This window comes from Aspergillus bombycis, assembly GCF_001792695.1.
Source record: "Aspergillus bombycis strain NRRL26010 chromosome Unknown contig00032, whole genome shotgun sequence".
NCBI classification, from domain to species: Eukaryota; Fungi; Ascomycota; class Eurotiomycetes; order Eurotiales; family Aspergillaceae; genus Aspergillus; species Aspergillus bombycis.
Window position 1 is genome coordinate 52,270 of NW_019170034.1, and position 17,577 is coordinate 69,846.

The 17,577-nt window shown below is 48.0% G+C and overlaps 5 protein-coding genes across 5 annotated transcripts; 2 read left to right on the forward strand and 3 right to left on the reverse strand.

Annotated features, from left to right (window-relative positions):
- Positions 1-2,257: 2,257 nt before the first annotated feature.
- On the reverse strand, positions 2,258-3,400 carry ABOM_004749 (40S ribosomal protein eS4; the record flags this gene model as incomplete). Its single annotated transcript, XM_022531878.1, has 4 exons — positions 2,258-2,311; positions 2,372-2,666; positions 2,827-3,249; positions 3,387-3,400. The coding sequence occupies 4 exons, from the start codon at positions 3,398-3,400 to the stop codon at positions 2,258-2,260; spliced, it is 786 nt and encodes a 261-aa protein (XP_022390126.1).
- A 365-nt stretch (positions 3,401-3,765) lies between these two features.
- On the reverse strand, positions 3,766-4,964 carry ABOM_004750 (aspartate-semialdehyde dehydrogenase family protein; the record flags this gene model as incomplete). The annotated part of the gene is made up of 3 exons (XM_022531879.1): positions 3,766-4,571; positions 4,625-4,882; positions 4,937-4,964. 3 exons carry the CDS (start codon positions 4,962-4,964, stop codon positions 3,766-3,768), a joined length of 1,092 nt encoding a protein of 363 aa, XP_022390062.1.
- Positions 4,965-5,487: 523 nt separating this feature from the next.
- ABOM_004751 (FAD-binding oxidoreductase) lies at positions 5,488-7,403 on the reverse strand (the record flags this gene model as incomplete). The annotated part of the gene is made up of 4 exons (XM_022531880.1): positions 5,488-5,640; positions 5,696-5,877; positions 5,929-6,982; positions 7,041-7,403. The coding sequence occupies 4 exons, from the start codon at positions 7,401-7,403 to the stop codon at positions 5,488-5,490; spliced, it is 1,752 nt and encodes a 583-aa protein (XP_022390061.1).
- A 922-nt stretch (positions 7,404-8,325) lies between these two features.
- Positions 8,326-12,031, forward strand: ABOM_004752 (uncharacterized protein; the record flags this gene model as incomplete). The annotated part of the gene is made up of 9 exons (XM_022531881.1): positions 8,326-8,400; positions 8,464-8,611; positions 8,664-8,758; positions 8,850-9,467; positions 9,528-9,680; positions 9,729-10,946; positions 11,003-11,131; positions 11,187-11,303; positions 11,387-12,031. The coding sequence occupies 9 exons, from the start codon at positions 8,326-8,328 to the stop codon at positions 12,029-12,031; spliced, it is 3,198 nt and encodes a 1,065-aa protein (XP_022390060.1).
- Positions 12,032-12,996: 965 nt separating this feature from the next.
- On the forward strand, positions 12,997-17,375 carry ABOM_004753 (RNA dependent RNA polymerase; the record flags this gene model as incomplete). The annotated part of the gene is made up of 4 exons (XM_022531882.1): positions 12,997-13,283; positions 13,340-13,496; positions 13,550-14,018; positions 14,074-17,375. The coding sequence occupies 4 exons, from the start codon at positions 12,997-12,999 to the stop codon at positions 17,373-17,375; spliced, it is 4,215 nt and encodes a 1,404-aa protein (XP_022390138.1).
- Positions 17,376-17,577: the final 202 nt, after the last annotated feature.

The window sequence follows — 17,577 nt, forward strand, 5'->3', positions numbered from 1 at the left end:
CCCCCCCAGGTCAATAGGAAAATGCGAGACTCAATCATCTTTCGGAATCAAGGATGGCGCGCGTTGGCTTGCATGGACCACTCCAAAGGCTCTCTCTCTCCACGGCGAACTACTACTAGTAGTACTACAGGCAGAAATTCACCGACCACACAGATGAGAATGGTGAACGCCCCAGACAACATAGAGAGCTGAAAGAGAAGAGAAGGTAAATGCAATAAGACCCGCTCTCCGTTGAAAGCTGGCATTCGTTCAATTTGCCCCAAGCCTGTGTAACAGTTTCTTTCCTCCTTGATTTTGCCAGAAACAAAGGTGGTTGTTAGTATCAACTACTACTAGTACTAGTGGTTAGTAATACATCCAATGGAAAGCCCGAGTCAGTGGTCTGCGGGAATCTCGTGAGCTGTTCGCTTCTTGTCGACACCTCCAAGACATGATTTAGTACCGACTGCCACGTTCCTTGAACCGGTATTACGAACTTGCATCTGGAGAAAGGCATGCGTGAGACCAAAATAAATAAAAATGAAAAAGAGGGAAAAGCAAAAAGCCAGAAAGGAAGAACAGTTGGCAGTTAACGGACTTGCTTTTGCTTGCTGTAGTACATACATACATAACATTTGCATTCGAAAGAAGGTGTGGCGTTGGGTCTAAGACGTTCTTTTCCTCAAACAATAGTTTATTTTCACTTAGACATGTTTGTTTTCTTTTTTGACAGCCCCTGGTCCTTTCCTTGTAGCTGTAGTCCTGAACTGAACGGTCCACACAGGAACAATAAAACCTGCACTACTCCGTACACAATCTTGGGTAAACCCTATTGCAGCTCGTCTACCGTTGATCATGAAGCAGATTGGCTCGTCACTTGTGACGTGCATAGAAGTATATATCCCGATTCCTGTAGCGGCCCTGCGGTACATTAGTTACGCATCTCTACATGGCAAGAGATCATCCGCATGCGGACCACCTCAGACCGCGAGTCACCACCGAAAAGGGGAATAGATGAACTCTTGGGAAGGCACTCTAAAGTTAGGAACAGGGATAGTGGTACAAAATGCAAGGCCGCTGCTGGTTCCCATTGTGGAATGACGAGATAGGGAGTCCGTCATGTCGGTATCCATCTGGAGAGTCCCGTCGAGATTTCAAACTCAATCCCTAAATCAAGCTTCAAAGAATTGCCTATCACCCGAATGAGTAAAGTTCTCCTATTTGTTCCTCCTTAGTTCGAAGGCCTCGATTTCCCCAGTACCTCGATGGCCCCTGATGATTGGTTTCCGATCCTTCAATCACAACGGGACGCCAAATGGAAGTAAGATCGGCTCCAACAATGACTTGTCACCTCCATCCAACGCACCCGAACCAAGGTTCAAGACCGCCACATGAGGCTTGCGCTTTAGCCGGGTGATTCTTCTCTCCTGCTGCATGGTCAGCGCGCTTACGTCGCTATGATAATGCCGAGGATTGGGCTCAACGGAGGGTATGGTAGGTGCCGCTACTGGCAAGGCACTTAGGGCACAACTAGAACGGGAGCGGTGCATGCCGGAGAAGGAAGGATCCATATAAATCCTGCAGAGAATTCGACGTGTTCCACTCCCACTTGTGCCTCTTTCGTATAGATCCAGGTATCTTCGCCAGTCTACCCACCGTGGTGGATGTAATGGACAGACGCTGATTGGTGATACGGGGGTTCGCTCGGCTCCTATGTCGTTCTTTTATCTAATCTGTCCCGCTCAGATTTGAGATTGAGTTGGAAAGATTTACGTGTGAATCATGTCAATGTGAGAGGTAAAGTGGCGATCGACCAAACCAGATTCCATTACCTAAAAGGTGTGGAAATCGGGCGTTGCGCGACAGGCCATTCCGTCCCATTCGGACTATTCCTCGCGGACCAAGAGCAAGAGGGTCGACATTATGGAAACATACAATGAGTGTCAAAGGACGGTGACATCTACTTCGAGCGAATACTTGAAAGGGGTATCAAATGTCAGGTCATTTCAGAACAAGACTAATTAAGAGGTATCATATCAAACGAGACGTCAGTCCCTGTTTTGCTTGCTATGGCTTGACCCTACGGAAGATGGAAATGGAAAGTACCAAGCCCCCATTATGCGTCCTGTAGACAGCTTTTTTTCTTCCTAGAAACGCATCATAAGAATCATAACCGGCATCATACAGGCCCACAAAGCAAGACAAGATGTCGTCTCTAGCGGATTTTTCAAGTCTTTTGATTTTGCTGCAGTGTCTAATGTCACCTACCAGGATACATTTAGTTGGCAATGGCAGCAGCACGGCGGCGGTCACGCTCCTCAGCGATGGTGAGCTGTATGATGCGTTAGTATCTCGCGTCCTAGAACACACATAAAATGGATAGCAAACGTACCTTGACACCCTTGCCCTTGGGGAGGGAGATCCAGGGCTTCTCCTGGCCAATGACGAAGACGTTGGTCTCACGGGTGGCGAAGGTGTTGTCAACAGCATCCTTGACGTGGACGATGTTGAAACCTCCATCGTGGCGCTCACGGTGAGTGACAACACCAACACGACCCATGTTACGACCACCGGTAACCATGATGACAGCACCAGTGTCGAAGCGGGCGAAGTCAGTGATCTTGCCAGTGGCAATGTCAACCTTCACGGTGTCGTTGACCTTGATGGCAGGGTCAGGGTAGCGGATGCTGTAATTACAGTTGTTAGCATATACAGTTCTACAACTCGAGCCTTGCTGATCGCCAGCAAGTCACATCATGACTTTAAAGTTCTTTCGTCCTCCGCCGATCAACCAAAGCTTGGTCCAACGACTGATGGACGCGGAACTTGCGGAGAGTATGCACTCACGTTCTCGCATCGTGCGTAACCAAGAATGGGATCCCGCCCTTGCCGAGCTGAACACGCTTGACCTTGCACAGCTTGTATTCGGCCTCCTCAGCCTGGATACGGTGGACGGTGAAACGGCCCTTGGTGTCGTAGATGAGACGGAAGTTCTCGCCGGTCTTCTCGATACCGATGACGTCCATGAAACCAGCGGGGAAGGTAGGGTCGGTGCGGACCTTGCCGTCGACCTGGATGAGACGCTGCATCATGATGGCCTTAACCTCACGGCCGTTCAGGGCGTACTTGAGACGGTTACGGATGAACACGATGAGGGGAAGGCAGTCGCGGAGCTTGTGAGGACCGGGGGAGGCCTTGGGAGCATAGGTTCCGGACATTTTGTCCAGGAGCCAGTGCGAAGGCGCACTAAGGCGCTTCTGGTGCTTGGTACTGTAGACATCGCTGTCAGTCGAGTTCTTTCGATTCTGCTATTTAACGGTGACCATCGGCCCCCTTCAAAACGTAGTTTTTCGAGGAGTGGTGTGTTCATCGGAAATCTCAATGAGAAATTGCAATGGTATACTCACGGTCCGCGAGGCATCTTGACTGCTTTGTCGACTTGAACCCGGTTAGTTGTCGAAGTGTCCGAAGGAGAAAAACCAGAAGAAGCCGAAAGATGTCGAATGATATCCGGACCACTACGAAAACTCGCTTAGTGGAGTTTGTGCTTGTCCTAATTAGGATAATTAGGGCTAGGGTGTACAATTCGACGCTAGTCCTGATCTAGGCCCGCTCTTTTTGCTCCACTCTATTGATTACATAATGACAGAACGGGGGTAACTTAGCACTTAGTACTGATACCATGCATCATCTACTGCGGAGTATCAATTACCTCCTTCTTAGAGTGGTATCGAACGCCTTCTAATTACCTATGTACTCTAATCTAAACTTATGCTTTCTTTTATTTCAGATGTATCCCTTCAGGACTGCAATCTCAGCATTGATGATCGAAGATCCAGCGGCTCCAATGACCGTGTTGTGTGAGAGAGCAGCAAAGCGGAGGTCGAAGTAGCCTCCCTGGGCGCCTTCACGCACCCGACCCACGCTAACAGTGTATCCGCCGCAGATGTCTCTGTCGAGTCTTGGTTGCGGCCTGTCCGCCTCGTCGAATACCCTAATCGCCTCCTTGGGGGCAGAAGGAGCTCCCAATTTCTGCGCCTCGGACTGGTATTCCCTCAGCGCCTGCACGACCTGTTCGGCGCTCGGTGCTGGACGGTTCTTAAATCTCAACGAAACAAACGCCATATGACCGTCGGTCACGTGGACCCGAGTGCAAGTAGCTCCAACTCGAAGGCCAGCCTGCTCCTCGAAGGCGGTGGCATCTGCATTCACAGAACCCAAGATCTTCTGAGCCTCGTTCTCGAGCTTGTCTTCTTCACCGCTAATGAAAGGGATAACGTTATCCAGGATGTCCATGCTGGGTACACCGGGGTAGCCAGCACCCGACAAGGCCTGCTCAGTAAAGACTTCGACCTCTTCAACAGGGCCGAATTTGGCCTGGAGAGCTGCGAAGGGGATGACGATACCAATGACCGCACAGTTGGAGTTGCACACGAGGAAGCCCTTCTTCAAGCCGAATTCTTTCCGTTGATGAGGGATCAAATCGAAGTGATGAGGGTTGACCGTTGGCACGACGAGGGGAACCAAGGGATGTTTGCGGTAGTTCTTTGCGTTCGAAAACACGGGAATCTCAGCCTTGATGAACTCCATTTCTAGAAAGATAATGATTAGCAATAACCCTTCCAAGTAAGGGCATCCCACATACCAACTTCACCAGCGACATCGCTGTTCAGACCAGAGAACACAAGGTCACAATCGGCGAATTGAGAGGCTTTGCAATCCCGGAGAACAAGGCTGCTGAGCTTCTCAGACATAGCCGTAGTCTGTTTCCATCTTACGGCGTCCTTGTAGGCCTTGCCGGCAGAGCGTTCCGATGCACCGACGGCATGAAGCTCTAGAAACGGGTGATCGGCGAGCAAGAGAATAAACCTCTGGCCCACAGAGCCCGTGGCACCGAGGACACCTATTTATCATCAACATGGTGTGCCATTACCAAACATGAGCTAATTCCTCGTACCGCACTTCTTCTTAGGATATGATGCCATCGTGATCGAAACAGATGAGTCAAAGTGCCAACCTAGCGCCACTGATAAGCTGAGAATTTCAAGAGATTGATATAGAGATTATCAATAGTTCCAAATAATTGGGGAAACAACCATTGATATCCATTGGAAACGAATAACTCACCGGCTTAACTATGAAAGAGGGGCTTAAAGAAGGATACTTGTGGTATGACTGCGATATCGCTTCGGAGTTAGTCACTTGCCACGGTATGATGAGTCAGCCCCCGCCCAGCCTAAAGAAGAGTAGATAGATTTTTCTCTTCATTGCCATTGGACAGACAAGCCATTAAGTCCCCCCAATCAAGTACATACGTACTAGTACTACTGCGTGCTGGGTTATTTTTACTTGTAGTTTATTTTTTTTGTCTAAGGTCTATCCATACTAACTACTACTACTAAGTAAGTAGTAGTACTCAACGGTAGGTATGTACATACATAGGTCTCCTATGGAGTATTCTATTCCAATGAAGATTGTCTGGGAACTTTGCACTTCTAGTTTCTAAAATCACCTTTCATCCTCAAAGTCGAAAATCTTACCCGGGTTCAAGAGCCAATGCGGATCTAGAGCTTTTTTGAAGCTGCGCATAACATCAATGGTCTCTGGGCCAAGCTCCTTCTGAAGAGACCTTTTCTTGCCCAGCCCAACACCATGTTCACCCTACTTCGAGGTCAGTCGTACGCATTCGTCGTGGATCAAACAAGGGATACGTTACAGTGCAAGAGCCCTCCATCTCAAGAGCACGATCCACCATGTCATAAACAAACTTCTCTACGCGCTCTGTCTCCTCCGGGTCCTTGCGATTATAGAGAATACATGTGTGGAAATTTCCGTCACCGATATGGCCGAGGACACTGGCGAAAATCCCAAGATCATCCAATTCCTTTTTCGTGGTTTCTGTTGTCTTTAGCATACGACAAGCAAGCCTTCTTTTACGCAAGGACATACCAATAATATCAGGAAGTCTTGAAATCGGCACTGAGACATCAGTAGACCATACTTGCGAGCCTTCCTTTTTTAACGCTAGCATGCTCCACAACGACTGTTTTCGTGCCGACCATAAATCGTGCGCCTCCCGCTCATCTCGGGCAAATTCAAAGGATTCGGCGTGGTTTTCTTTTGCCAGGTCTCTGGTTAAGTTAACACTGTCGAGAACACCAGCGCTTGTGCCAGAGAACTTGAAAAACAACGAAGGTAGCGTTTTCCAACTTCGCCCCGTACCGCCAGCACGGTTAATAACGTCCATCTGAACATCGTCCAAAATTTCCATACACTGCACAGGGATACCTTTTCGTATCAGTAGCATGGCAGTAGATGCAGCGTCGCGCATTGTAGGGAATGTGACGACGCCGACACGAGTTTCCTCTGGGATCGGTGTCAATTTGAGAGTCGCCTCGGTGACTATACCAAGCGTTCCCTCAGACCCTACGAACATGCCCGTCAAGTTGTAGCCAGCAGAAGTCTTGCGCGGACGTCTGCGCGTCTTCACAATGCGCCCATCTGCAAGAACAACTGTAAGATTAATGACCCAATCTTTCATTGTACCATACCTCACTGCATTGGTCCCACTGCAATTGGTTCCAATCATTCCGCCGATCATCGCTGAAGGGCCGGGATCAACAGGAAAGAAGAGGCCAGAGTCCTTAATTTTTTCGTTCAAATCCATCCATTGAATGGACGGTTGGACGACCACATCCATATCGTCTTTATGAAGCTCCAGTATTTTGTTCATTGAGCTAAAATCAATCGTTAGGCCGCCATGGACAGCAGAAAAATTGGCCTCAAGACTGGAACCTCCTGAATAGGGAATCATTGGCATTTTGTATTTGTGACAAATTTTGGCAATCTCCGCGACGTCCTCCGTGCTCTTCGGATACGCTATAGCAACAGGGAACCGGTCCGCGTTGACACTAGACCACTCCGAGAATCCGTGTACCTGAAGGTCGTCCTCATCTGTGCTAATAGCCTCATCGCCCAACTTGGCTCTTAATTCGACAATGGCCTAGTTGTACAGGGATCATCATTAGCCAATTACATCTTGTAAACACCTTACCATACACATCGGAGAGTAACTCTGTGAATGCTCCCACCTTCTTAAGATCTTCTGTGGACCCATACTGAGGTTGCTTCAGACTCTCCAGTTGGGGCTTATTGTTTGAGGTTGCGTAGGCGTAGCTGAATCCGGCGGCCAGGGCAGAGACAAGGAGCGTTCGACTCGCGGTCCAAGGATTTGATGAATCAGCAGAAGGCTCGGGTTTTGCAGCATCCCCACATTTTTCACGATCATTGCCGCTCGAACTTGAGCTATTCAACCGCGCGATCCTCGAGCGTTGGCAGACTTCCGGCTGTGGGAGTGTGGGTCGGCGATGGAGTACGCGGGGATTTGCGGGGAAACCCCGTGGTAGGCGGGAAAGTGCTCGCATGCCTCTGAATTGAAGTTAAAAGCAACCGCGGGTATAGGAATAATAGAGAGCTGGAGAATGCCCAATTTTCAAGAGCAATTTCCCTTGTTATGTCTCGGTGAGGTGCTGCGACAGCTTTTATACGCCTCACTGCCCGCTCTGGTAAGCTCATACGCCATCGACACTAATAATGAGGAGTAGGATCGGATATCGGCCGAGTTGGGGTAGTAAGCAAAGAACTTGTATTTACGACTGAGGCCTGTAAAAGCCCATTGCTAACTCGGTTATCATCCTTCATATTCCTGAAACTCTCGGACTGAAGTCCGACAGTGCGGAATTCATCCCACACTCGAATGCTTGGCAGGTACAGAGTGATCCAATGGACCACCACATATAGGTGCATTAGTACCTACTAGTGGGAAGTTGTCCTTATCATACGAACGTATCTGGGATATTGAGATATGACGGTATGTACATATACCACTTGGTTGAAGATAAATGAATTTGATGGTACGTTAAGAATTACGGACAACCACATTTAATGAATATATAAAAATGCACATTGTATCATTTGTATGTAGCATACCGACTTCAAGGCCCCACAAATAAATTACCAAAAAGTTACAATTTGTTTCAATCGCTGATTTCACATGTCTTTGAATAGGTGCTAATATACTTTGACACTGTATCCTTGTTCACTTTAATTCACTTTACTTAGGGACTGCGTCTAGTTCTCTACCCACCTGGTGTACAGAGTAATGTATGTAAAATGTCGGATTAGATAGTTGGCGGGGCAACGGCGGCCGTACACATTCATCGTTTTCCTTCTCTCCACTTAACACGCTGGGCGGAGTGTTCCGGGATCAGACAAACGACCTCGTGGTTGACTAGGATAGATTAAGATACCCACTGACGACTACCCCATGGGAAAATAGTTTGAACAATGCAAGACAGTGCCGATCTCGTTGGGCGCGAGGTGGAGCGCCTCATTACAGCTCCATATGCTCCCTCCCTCCAGGTACACCGGGCCTCATACTTTATACTTGTACTTCCTAGTCACATTAGCTAATAATTACTCCAGGACCTTTATGACTTGGTTCAACATACACCTACTGTGTCACTCCGCTCCTGGGCTTTCCATAAACCGTGCCAGGTTGGGGCTCTGGTTGATGTTCTGGTAGACGGCCTGTCTCGCTCCAACTTCGCTTTACATTTAATTAGCACATTCAGTGAGAGGCTCATATGTGTTTTTCTTACCAAATGTATGCTCATATTTTGTAGCATCACTAGCTGCTTTTCGTGATAGCTTACTGGGGCGATATCCATGTACCCTGGACCAATTTCTCCAGAAGGCTATTGAAGATGATGGCACCGAGGTCAGTCTGCCTTTGAATCTCTTGAAATTCACACTCAATCAATCATATGGGACCTTTGCATATTCCACTTTCAAAATGCTGACTGGAGTAGTATATACCCGTATGCACCGCAATCCTGTCGTCTCCTCTTCCGGCTGATTTTATCCCACCCGCGCGGCTTGCACCCTTCCTCAAGCAATTAATTATCACAACAGGAGACAACCCCTGCGCGGAAAGGATCCTTCCAATTTACAAGATCATGACTGGTTTGCAGACCTCACCGAGAGTTCTCCATAGCATCCCCTCAGAGGTCATGTCTAGCCTCCAAATAGAGCTCACTAAAACGCTGCGCGATCTGGATGATCATATGGGCAACCTCCTCTGTCTCGCTACCTTTGCTCGTGTCGCATCTTCTCAGAAGGTATCTAGAGGTGATGAGAGCGCACAGCAAGTTCCAGGCTGGTTACAGAGCATTAACCATTTCTTTGGCGCAAAACGCGGCCTGAAAACGTTAGATCTCGTTGTTCTGCGCGTAATCCTTGCTTGCTCAACGAGCTGTCAAAGTTTGATGGCCGATCAGGCCGCGGAAAGTATCAGACTAGGAATTGATATATGCGCGACTGTGGAGGGAAGTCAGCGAGAGACTTGGATACAGAATAACTCGTCCAAGATTGCTAAGCTTTGTGAGAAAGTTACGAGGGATAATACTGATCCTGAAGTGCAAATGCTGGTATGTATCGAGACACAAAAAGGGATTATCGAAGATACTCACATGTAATTATCCTTGTAGGGTATAACATTCTTGGTTTCTCTCCTCCCAACGGCCGCCTTGCCATCTGGATTGCCTGAAGTTGCTTTGCACTGGCTCTTGTCGGAGAACAGCACACGCATATTGGCAGCACTACCGCAGGAATATATTTCACGGCTAGCGGAGGCGAATGTAGTAAGTTGAAGCAATGCGCCTTTGAAAACCAAACTAAATTTCTTTAAGCTCTGTCCAGGGCAGACTGCAATGTGTAGGATCATGGATTATGTGACTGCCGCATTAAGCCCGAGGTGCTCCATGAATGCTGCCAATATGGATACTATCAGAGTGGCACAATCACTTGTGCTCGGGTTACAAAATGTGGTCTCACACGGCTTCTGTTCTACAGCAGCGGAAGCTACTTTAACACGGCTCAAGGGATCCATCGATGAGCTAATCGAAGGCTTTCCAAGACGGCCTTACTTACCATCGTGCCAGAGTTCCACTATATGCTACACATTCATTTCCGAGGCAGAGAACGAATTGCTCTACGAGCTATTCTCATTGTATTTTCAGGCTTCGCTTTCCCAAAGCCCAGATCAAGGAGCTTCCCACCTGGCCCACATCGATTCTTTTCGAGCATTTATGCTCAGAGCCAGAAAGCCTATGTGCGATAATACCTGTTCATTTTCCAAAATTAAAGCTCTTGAACTTGGGGGAATGCACTCATCTCTGACGATCCGCGATGAACGTCCTAGTTCAAGAAATGATTGGAGAGTAGGGTTATCAGAGACACTCATGTTAAACGCACGCACATCCCATGACAGCATGATGCAAAAAGTTGCAGAAATATGCCATGATCTTGAACGTCGTTGCGGCAGTATCGAGGCTCCCTTAAGGGCTGTTGAAGAAGAGCGACACAAGATCTCGCTCGAAGCACAGGTACTAAAACGACACAATGACGAGATGAAATTACAGTTGCAGCAAGCGTCCAAGACAATTAATGAGCTTCAAGAGAACATGTCTTGTCTCGAAACTCATGCTGAAACTGCATCTGCTCGTATTGATGAGTTGACAGTAGGCCTTGATGCGGCACGAGGAGAGCTAGAGGATCAGCGGCGCGACTCCCGAGAGGCTGCCAACCAGGACCGAGAAAATGCAAGAACAAGAGAGCTGGACTTGATTGCCTCTTTGGCAGAGAAAGAGGAGCAGCTGGAACAGTTACAGGAAGACGCCCATCGACAGAGGGAAGAGAGCGGCCAGTTACAGCAGATTCTGGATGCTAGGTCAAAAGAAAGAGACGCCGCTATTGAACAAAGTGCGATTTTGGAGCAAGACATAGCGAAGCTTCGTGAATTCATAGAGGAAACTCGGTTACTGCTAACGGGAAAGGATGAGGAGGTCACTCGACTGCGGGCTGCCAAGGAAGATATAGAGACCTTGATGGAAACCTTACAAAGCAAGGTAGGACACTTGAAACTGCCTGAACCTATTAACCAACTGCTGAACTTGGCCTACAGTTAAACGAAGAGGTTTCGGAATCCGACAATCTCAAATCCGCCCTCCGTGAAGCTGAGCTGAATTTCAAGACAGAGTTAGCTACTCTCAGAGAGCAGCTAGAGGTGCAATTATCCGCCAGTATTACAGAGGTAAGGCATCTGGATTACAGCTAGATCTCGAGAACTGTTCTGACTTGCCATGTAGGGCACGAAACAAAAAGAAGAGATCGTATCGTTACAAGCTACCATGCAGACTGCTGCCTCTACTGCCTCTAAGGAGCTGCAAACAAGAGAGAAGAGAATAGAGTACTTGGAAAAGAAGGTATGGAGAAGGACGTCTCTTGAGCTTTTATTTGTTTATTTTTATTGTTTTAGCCCCTTCAGTTAACTCTAGTTATGATATAGGTGCAACATCTACGAGATGAGCGAGCAGCCAAAGCACGTGAATTTTCAGAAGCCCAGCAACATATCACTCGACTGATGGCCGTGATGGGCTGGAAACCCGACACTGGAAATACGACAACCTCAGAGAAACAATCACGGTCCAGAGCCACATTGGGACCTTCACAAGCGGCAGTGACACAACAACAAACGCGCCCCGAGGATGAATATTCACGCCTGCAAGCCGACAACAGTCTTGCCCAGTCGTTTGAGACCGATATGTCCCATTCTTGCGGGCGTAGTCCGAAGAGATCTAGAATTACCGCTTTCCCTATGGCTGAGTTACCCGCAGAGTCCCAAGATAATACAGAAGAGAAGTCGAGACATTCAATTTACCGGAGAGGTGGTACTAGGCAATCGCGTGACCGAGTTGTGCTAGGAGACACAGATCAGAATAGCCAGCCCAGTTCTCAAGAAAGCAACAAGTCCAACTCCAACCCCAGCCGACGAAGATCTTTCAAAGACACCCAATTTTACGGTGACACTAACGAAAACCATCTCCAGGATGTAAACCTGGAGATGGATCTGGAGTTTTCGAAGGATTTTCTTTTCGCCAGTACTTCTCTTTCCCAGGCCACCGACGAGCATAACCCTCAGCCCGAGACCTGATGCCGATGGGTCCACCCTTCAGGTGGGGTTTTGATGAAATAATGATGCACTAATATTGGCATGGTTTGTTTGCTTTTTGGAATACTTTCTTGTGTATATAAATTAAGATAGTAATTACAGGTTGCTAGTGTCTACAAATATCACATATACAACAACATGATTGAAGTAGCAGCTGGAGAAGATCCTCGTCTTAGGATATCCCACTAAAATTGTTAAAGTTGATTGAACTCAGGCTGTCATTCAACTTGCAAACGTACCGAGCTTCACTGGCAGCTTGGAAGTCGACAGGTCGAAAGTTCCATCAAAGCCCCTTGGCCCCTTTGGGGGTTTTTGGGCTATGTCAGCTCCCACTTAGGATGGCTGCGTTATCATGGCACAACAATGAGTAAAGTTATTTAAAGATGTAGGGGGTCTTTGTTTACTGTGTGGATGGAATGTGTTTTCCTTTTTCCTTCCCTGTTTCTTTGGATTTCATTGATCAAAATAGTGTGTTTCTTTACCTCATAAGATCTGCGCTTTCCTTCCACACAGATGAACTAAATTTGCCTGGGGAAGGAACTATTACAGGGGTAACTTACTAGTACTAACTACTGGCAACAACAAAAATTGCAGATATGCGAGAAACAGCTGAGGAATCTCAGTTGAGTGAACGTGAATATGGGAGACGATCTAGGAAGCAAAGATCTAGAAAAGGAAAGAAGCACCACAAGCGGTCTTCAACGGCGACTTCTTCCTCTCACACTTCCTCAGGTACTAGTAAGGCCAGTGAAAATAGAAGCTCTTCCGTTGCAACGCACCAGACTGGTGTCAATCCCCATCGTCCGCTTACTACTAATGAGCGCTGCCTTCACCACAACACAACTGGACATTTATTCCATTCCAATTCACATTCTCCTTCTTCTCTTTCATCCTCTTCCACCTCATCTTCTGCTTTCAACCGTCGATCATCGCGATCATTAACCACCATGTCGCATAACCGTCGTGGTAGTCGCTCGAGAGACGTTGGCCGCCGCAGTCAAGGTACCTTACGTCAACCTCAGAACTCATCCCGGTTACAACAACATCCAGCCCAGTTATTGCTGGCCCCATGGACATTCTGGAATACCGTGGCCGTGAACCTGTTCAACCTCCCGAAGGAAATCAACACACGTATTCTTTGGCAAACATTCTCTAGCGAAGGCTATGTCTCTTCTATTGACCTATTCGAGGACTCACATGGCAACAGAGACTCTAGAGGGAAAATCCGCTTCAGGTAAGACTCACTGAACTCTCACTGTACAGCTACTAATTGTTCTCATATCTGGACAGACCACCTCCTAAAACTGACTTCTGGAGGAAGGGATTATATACCATTAAGCTTCCCAATGGCCGAGCGTCAGTCATCAACATTGCACTTGACGTTAACCGTGAAGAGCCCCAGATCGCCAGTCCGGTCCGTTCTGGCATCTCATACCCAGTTGAAACCGTAAGTGTATTCCTCCATGAATCTATTTTTCGGGGTTCTGACTTTTCATGTAGAAAATTTCAATCTTGTCTATGGATATCGGTGTGCTGTTCAATGAGACAACTATGCTTCCAATGCGCTCTGTCGGCTCTGGCTATAATGAGCGTGCCATACTAGTGCTCAACCTGAAGCAAAAAGCTCTGTTCGTTTACTTCCAGCTTCCCATCTTCACCCCGGGCTATAAGCCCACTCCAGCCAGCGGCGTTTTTCAGGAATATCGCCTGAAGATCCCCTTCGTTCAACTCAGTCAGATTTTCCAGATGCAAGATAATGTAACAGGAGATATATCGCATTTCATAGTGCTAGACTCGCCCCCACTCTATCATCGTCGCATCAATAATATTGATGTAACTCATTCAGAAGAAAGCAATACATGGAGGGAGTCGGAGACTTGGTATCGACAGACATATATCGTCCGCAATGCATTGGAGTTATCTTCTCTTCCCATCGGGCTGAAAAAGTCAAAGGCTGTGATTGATATAGGTGAGTGTATATCCTTACTACCGTTACTTGGGACTAGGGTTGATCAATTTCATAGGTCGTTGGAACACTTTCAAGATAACGTATCCTAGAGATGCTGTTATCCAGGGGAAGGTGACGCTTATGTGCAATATTCTCAAAGACTACAACGTCACCCTTCAAGACACATATCGGTTTACCCAGTGGGACGCGAACGTGGAGATGAATCCGCCCATTTGGAAGTGGATAGATTTGTCTGACTCCCAACCACCAAAGAAGACATGTTCGTTGGAAGATCTCTTCGACCATAACTTTGTTCATTTGCCCTTCCAGGTCCGATATCAACTCGAGGTGTGTATTTCCAATGGGTATCTTTCCGAGTTCACGATGAATCGCGAATTTGCTGTCAAACTGTCTGAACTTGGAGAGACGCAAGCGGTGAAGCTCTTGGAGCATGTTTCCGCGAAGCAGCAGGTGTATTACGACCCGATGAAGATCTTCGACCTGAAGTTCATCAAAGGGGTGACTCAAGCGAAGATCCCCCCCTACTGCTGTTATATGCATTCAGCCAGAATCACACCAAGCACCATCTATTACAACACTCCAACAGTGGACATCTCCAACCGTGTCATCAGACACTTTATCGAACATGCAGATCGCTTCCTTCGCGTACGATTTACGGACGAGAAGCTACTAGGTCGGATTAATTCCACGGCTGACAGTACAATGGATGAAATATTCACTCGCATCAAGAGAGCATTGACCAATGGCATTGTGATTGGCGATAGACACTACGAATTCCTCGCGTTTGGGAATTCCCAATTCCGTGAGCATGGTGCCTTCTTCTTCGCTCCTTTACCGAACCTGACAGCTGCCAATATCCGTGCATGGATGGGACACTTCAACAGCATACGTAATGTTGCTAAGCATGCTGCAAGGTTGGGACAATGCTTCTCGACAACTCGGGCCATTGCTGGTTGCCCTGTGGACGTGGTTAAGATCGAGGACGTCGAACGTAACGATTATAACTTCTCCGATGGTGTCGGGAGGATCTCGCGGTTTCTTGCCCAAATGTCCATGTCGGAGCTTAAGATAAAAACGCCAACAGGAGAGCCTCCCTCTGCATTTCAGTTCCGTCTGGGCGGCTGCAAGGGAATGCTCGCTGTCTCCTCCGAGGCCCAGCGCCAGGAAGTGCATATTCGAAAGAGCCAATTCAAATTTGCAGCTATCCACAACGGATTGGAAATCGTCCGTTGGTCTCAATTCTCCATGGCTACACTGAACCGACAGCTCATCATAGTATTGTCAACGCTAGGTATTCCAGACCAATTATTCCATGCGAAACTCCACACCATGCTACGAGGACTAAATGAAGCATTAGAGAGCGATCCACAGGCTATCTACTGGCTCAGAAAATACGTAGACCCAAACCAGATGACCCTCTTAATCAGTCAAATGGTCCTCGATGGTTTCAGGAGATCGAAGGAGCCTTTCTTGACATCAGTTCTGACACTGTGGAGGGCATGGCATCTTAAATACTTGAAGGAAAAGGCCAGGATTGCTGTCGACCAAGGAGCATGTCTTTTGGGTTGCATGGATGAAACAGGAGTTCTCCAGGGGTACTTCCACGATAAGGTTCCGGGGCATGACGCCTCGATCGAGGAAAAGACTGCTGCCCTGCCTGAAATTTTTGTCCAAACATCTCGCCCAGGAGCCGGCAAAAAGCCAGAGGTGATCGAAGGGGTCTGCATCCTAGCTCGTAACCCTTCCCTCCACCCAGGTGACATCCGTGTCGTGAGAGCAGTCAATGTTCCCCAGTTGCGCCATCTTCAAGACGTGGTTGTCTTGCCGCAGACGGGCGATCGTGATGTATCAAGCATGTGCTCAGGCGGAGATTTGGATGGCGATGATTACATCGTTATCTGGGATCAGGACCTATTGCCCAAGGACTGGTTTCGTGAGCCTATGAAGTATACTAGCAACAAAGCTCAGGATCTTAATAGGGATGTGACGGTCAACGACATAACCTCCTTCTTTGTCACATACATTAAGAATGACTGTCTCCCTAGGATTGCACATGCCCATCTTGCCTTGGCTGACTTCCTTGAAGATGGCGTCAACGAAGAGAAGTGCATCCGGCTAGCCCAGCTGCATTCCGACGCAGTCGATTACAACAAGACAGGTATCCCGGCCATATTGACACGCAACCTTGAGCCTAGGAAGTGGCCGCACTTCATGGAGAAATTTAACAAGCCCAAAGACAGGATCTATCGCTCAAACAAAATCCTAGGCCAGCTGTATGACGCTGTTGAGCGAATTGACTTCGTCCCTAGCCTCGAGATGCCATTTGACAAGCGACTCCTCAACAGCGAGATAGAAGTCCCTGACGACCTACTCGCATTTGCGAAGAATCTCAAGGGACAATACGATGATGCAATGCGCCGAATTATGGCACAACACGAGATAAAAACGGAGTTCGAGATCTGGTCTACATTTGTCCTCGGCCACGCCAACGCAAGCAAGGACTATAAATTTCATGAGGAGATCGGTGCAATTTCCACTACACTCCGCGAGACGTTCAAAAAACAATGCTACGAAAAAGTCGGTGGCCACAATTTTGACCAGCTAGCCCCTCTAGCCCTAGCTATGTACCGCGTCACCAACAAGGAGATGGCTGATGCGCTTAACAAGTACCGTGTTGAAAACTCAACGACAGACAACAAATTCTTCCATAAGCCAACGCCCAAAATAAACCAGTTGCCTCTGATCAGCTTCCCATGGATCTTCCCACATATTCTAGGGAAGATCGCGCTGGGACATTTTGAATTACCAGGGTGCATTCCTATTGTCGGTAACGACCCCTTTTGTCTGTTCACTGATGATCCTGACCCTGACCCTTCCTCTCCTCTCTCCTCTCATTGTAGTAAAAGCCCAGCTGCCCCTATGCCTCGGAGCTTCAATGATGATATCGAGTCTTTGGAGCAACTTCTTGATTTTGGGCTCTCAACATCTGAGTCGCATGGACCGGCTTTCTCCACTAGTGCGGCACCGTCAGACGTTCCTATCGAGGCAGGTTTCAGCTTGCTGGACTTTACTGATATCCCGAAGCGCAGTCAACCTCCGAGTAGCGACAGTAGTACCGGTGATGGGTGTGTCGTGCCGAGCATGGACACTACCACTCCTACCACGTCTGTTGACACCATACAGCGCAGCAGCAGTCCCAGTGGAGGTGGCAGTACTGGCGGTGGGCGTGTTGTTCAGAGCGCGGGCGTGACTAGTACACCCAACGTTGTATGCGAGGGATGTGTTGAAATTGTGGAGGAAGAGGATGATATCAAGCCCACTGCTCTTGATAAGCTCAACGAGCTACTAGGGTTCTGAGGAGGAAAGCATAATGCGCGCGTGAAGAAAGACTGACGACTTCTGAGTTGCATTCGAATGAGACATGAGTATTACTAGATTCACCGTCAATATGAACCACCATACCATAGGAGGGTGTTATTATACAGTACTTGAGCAAATTAGCATACTCGATATTATAACTAGGTTATATCCAACGCCCGTACCACCAGCCCCCAGGAAA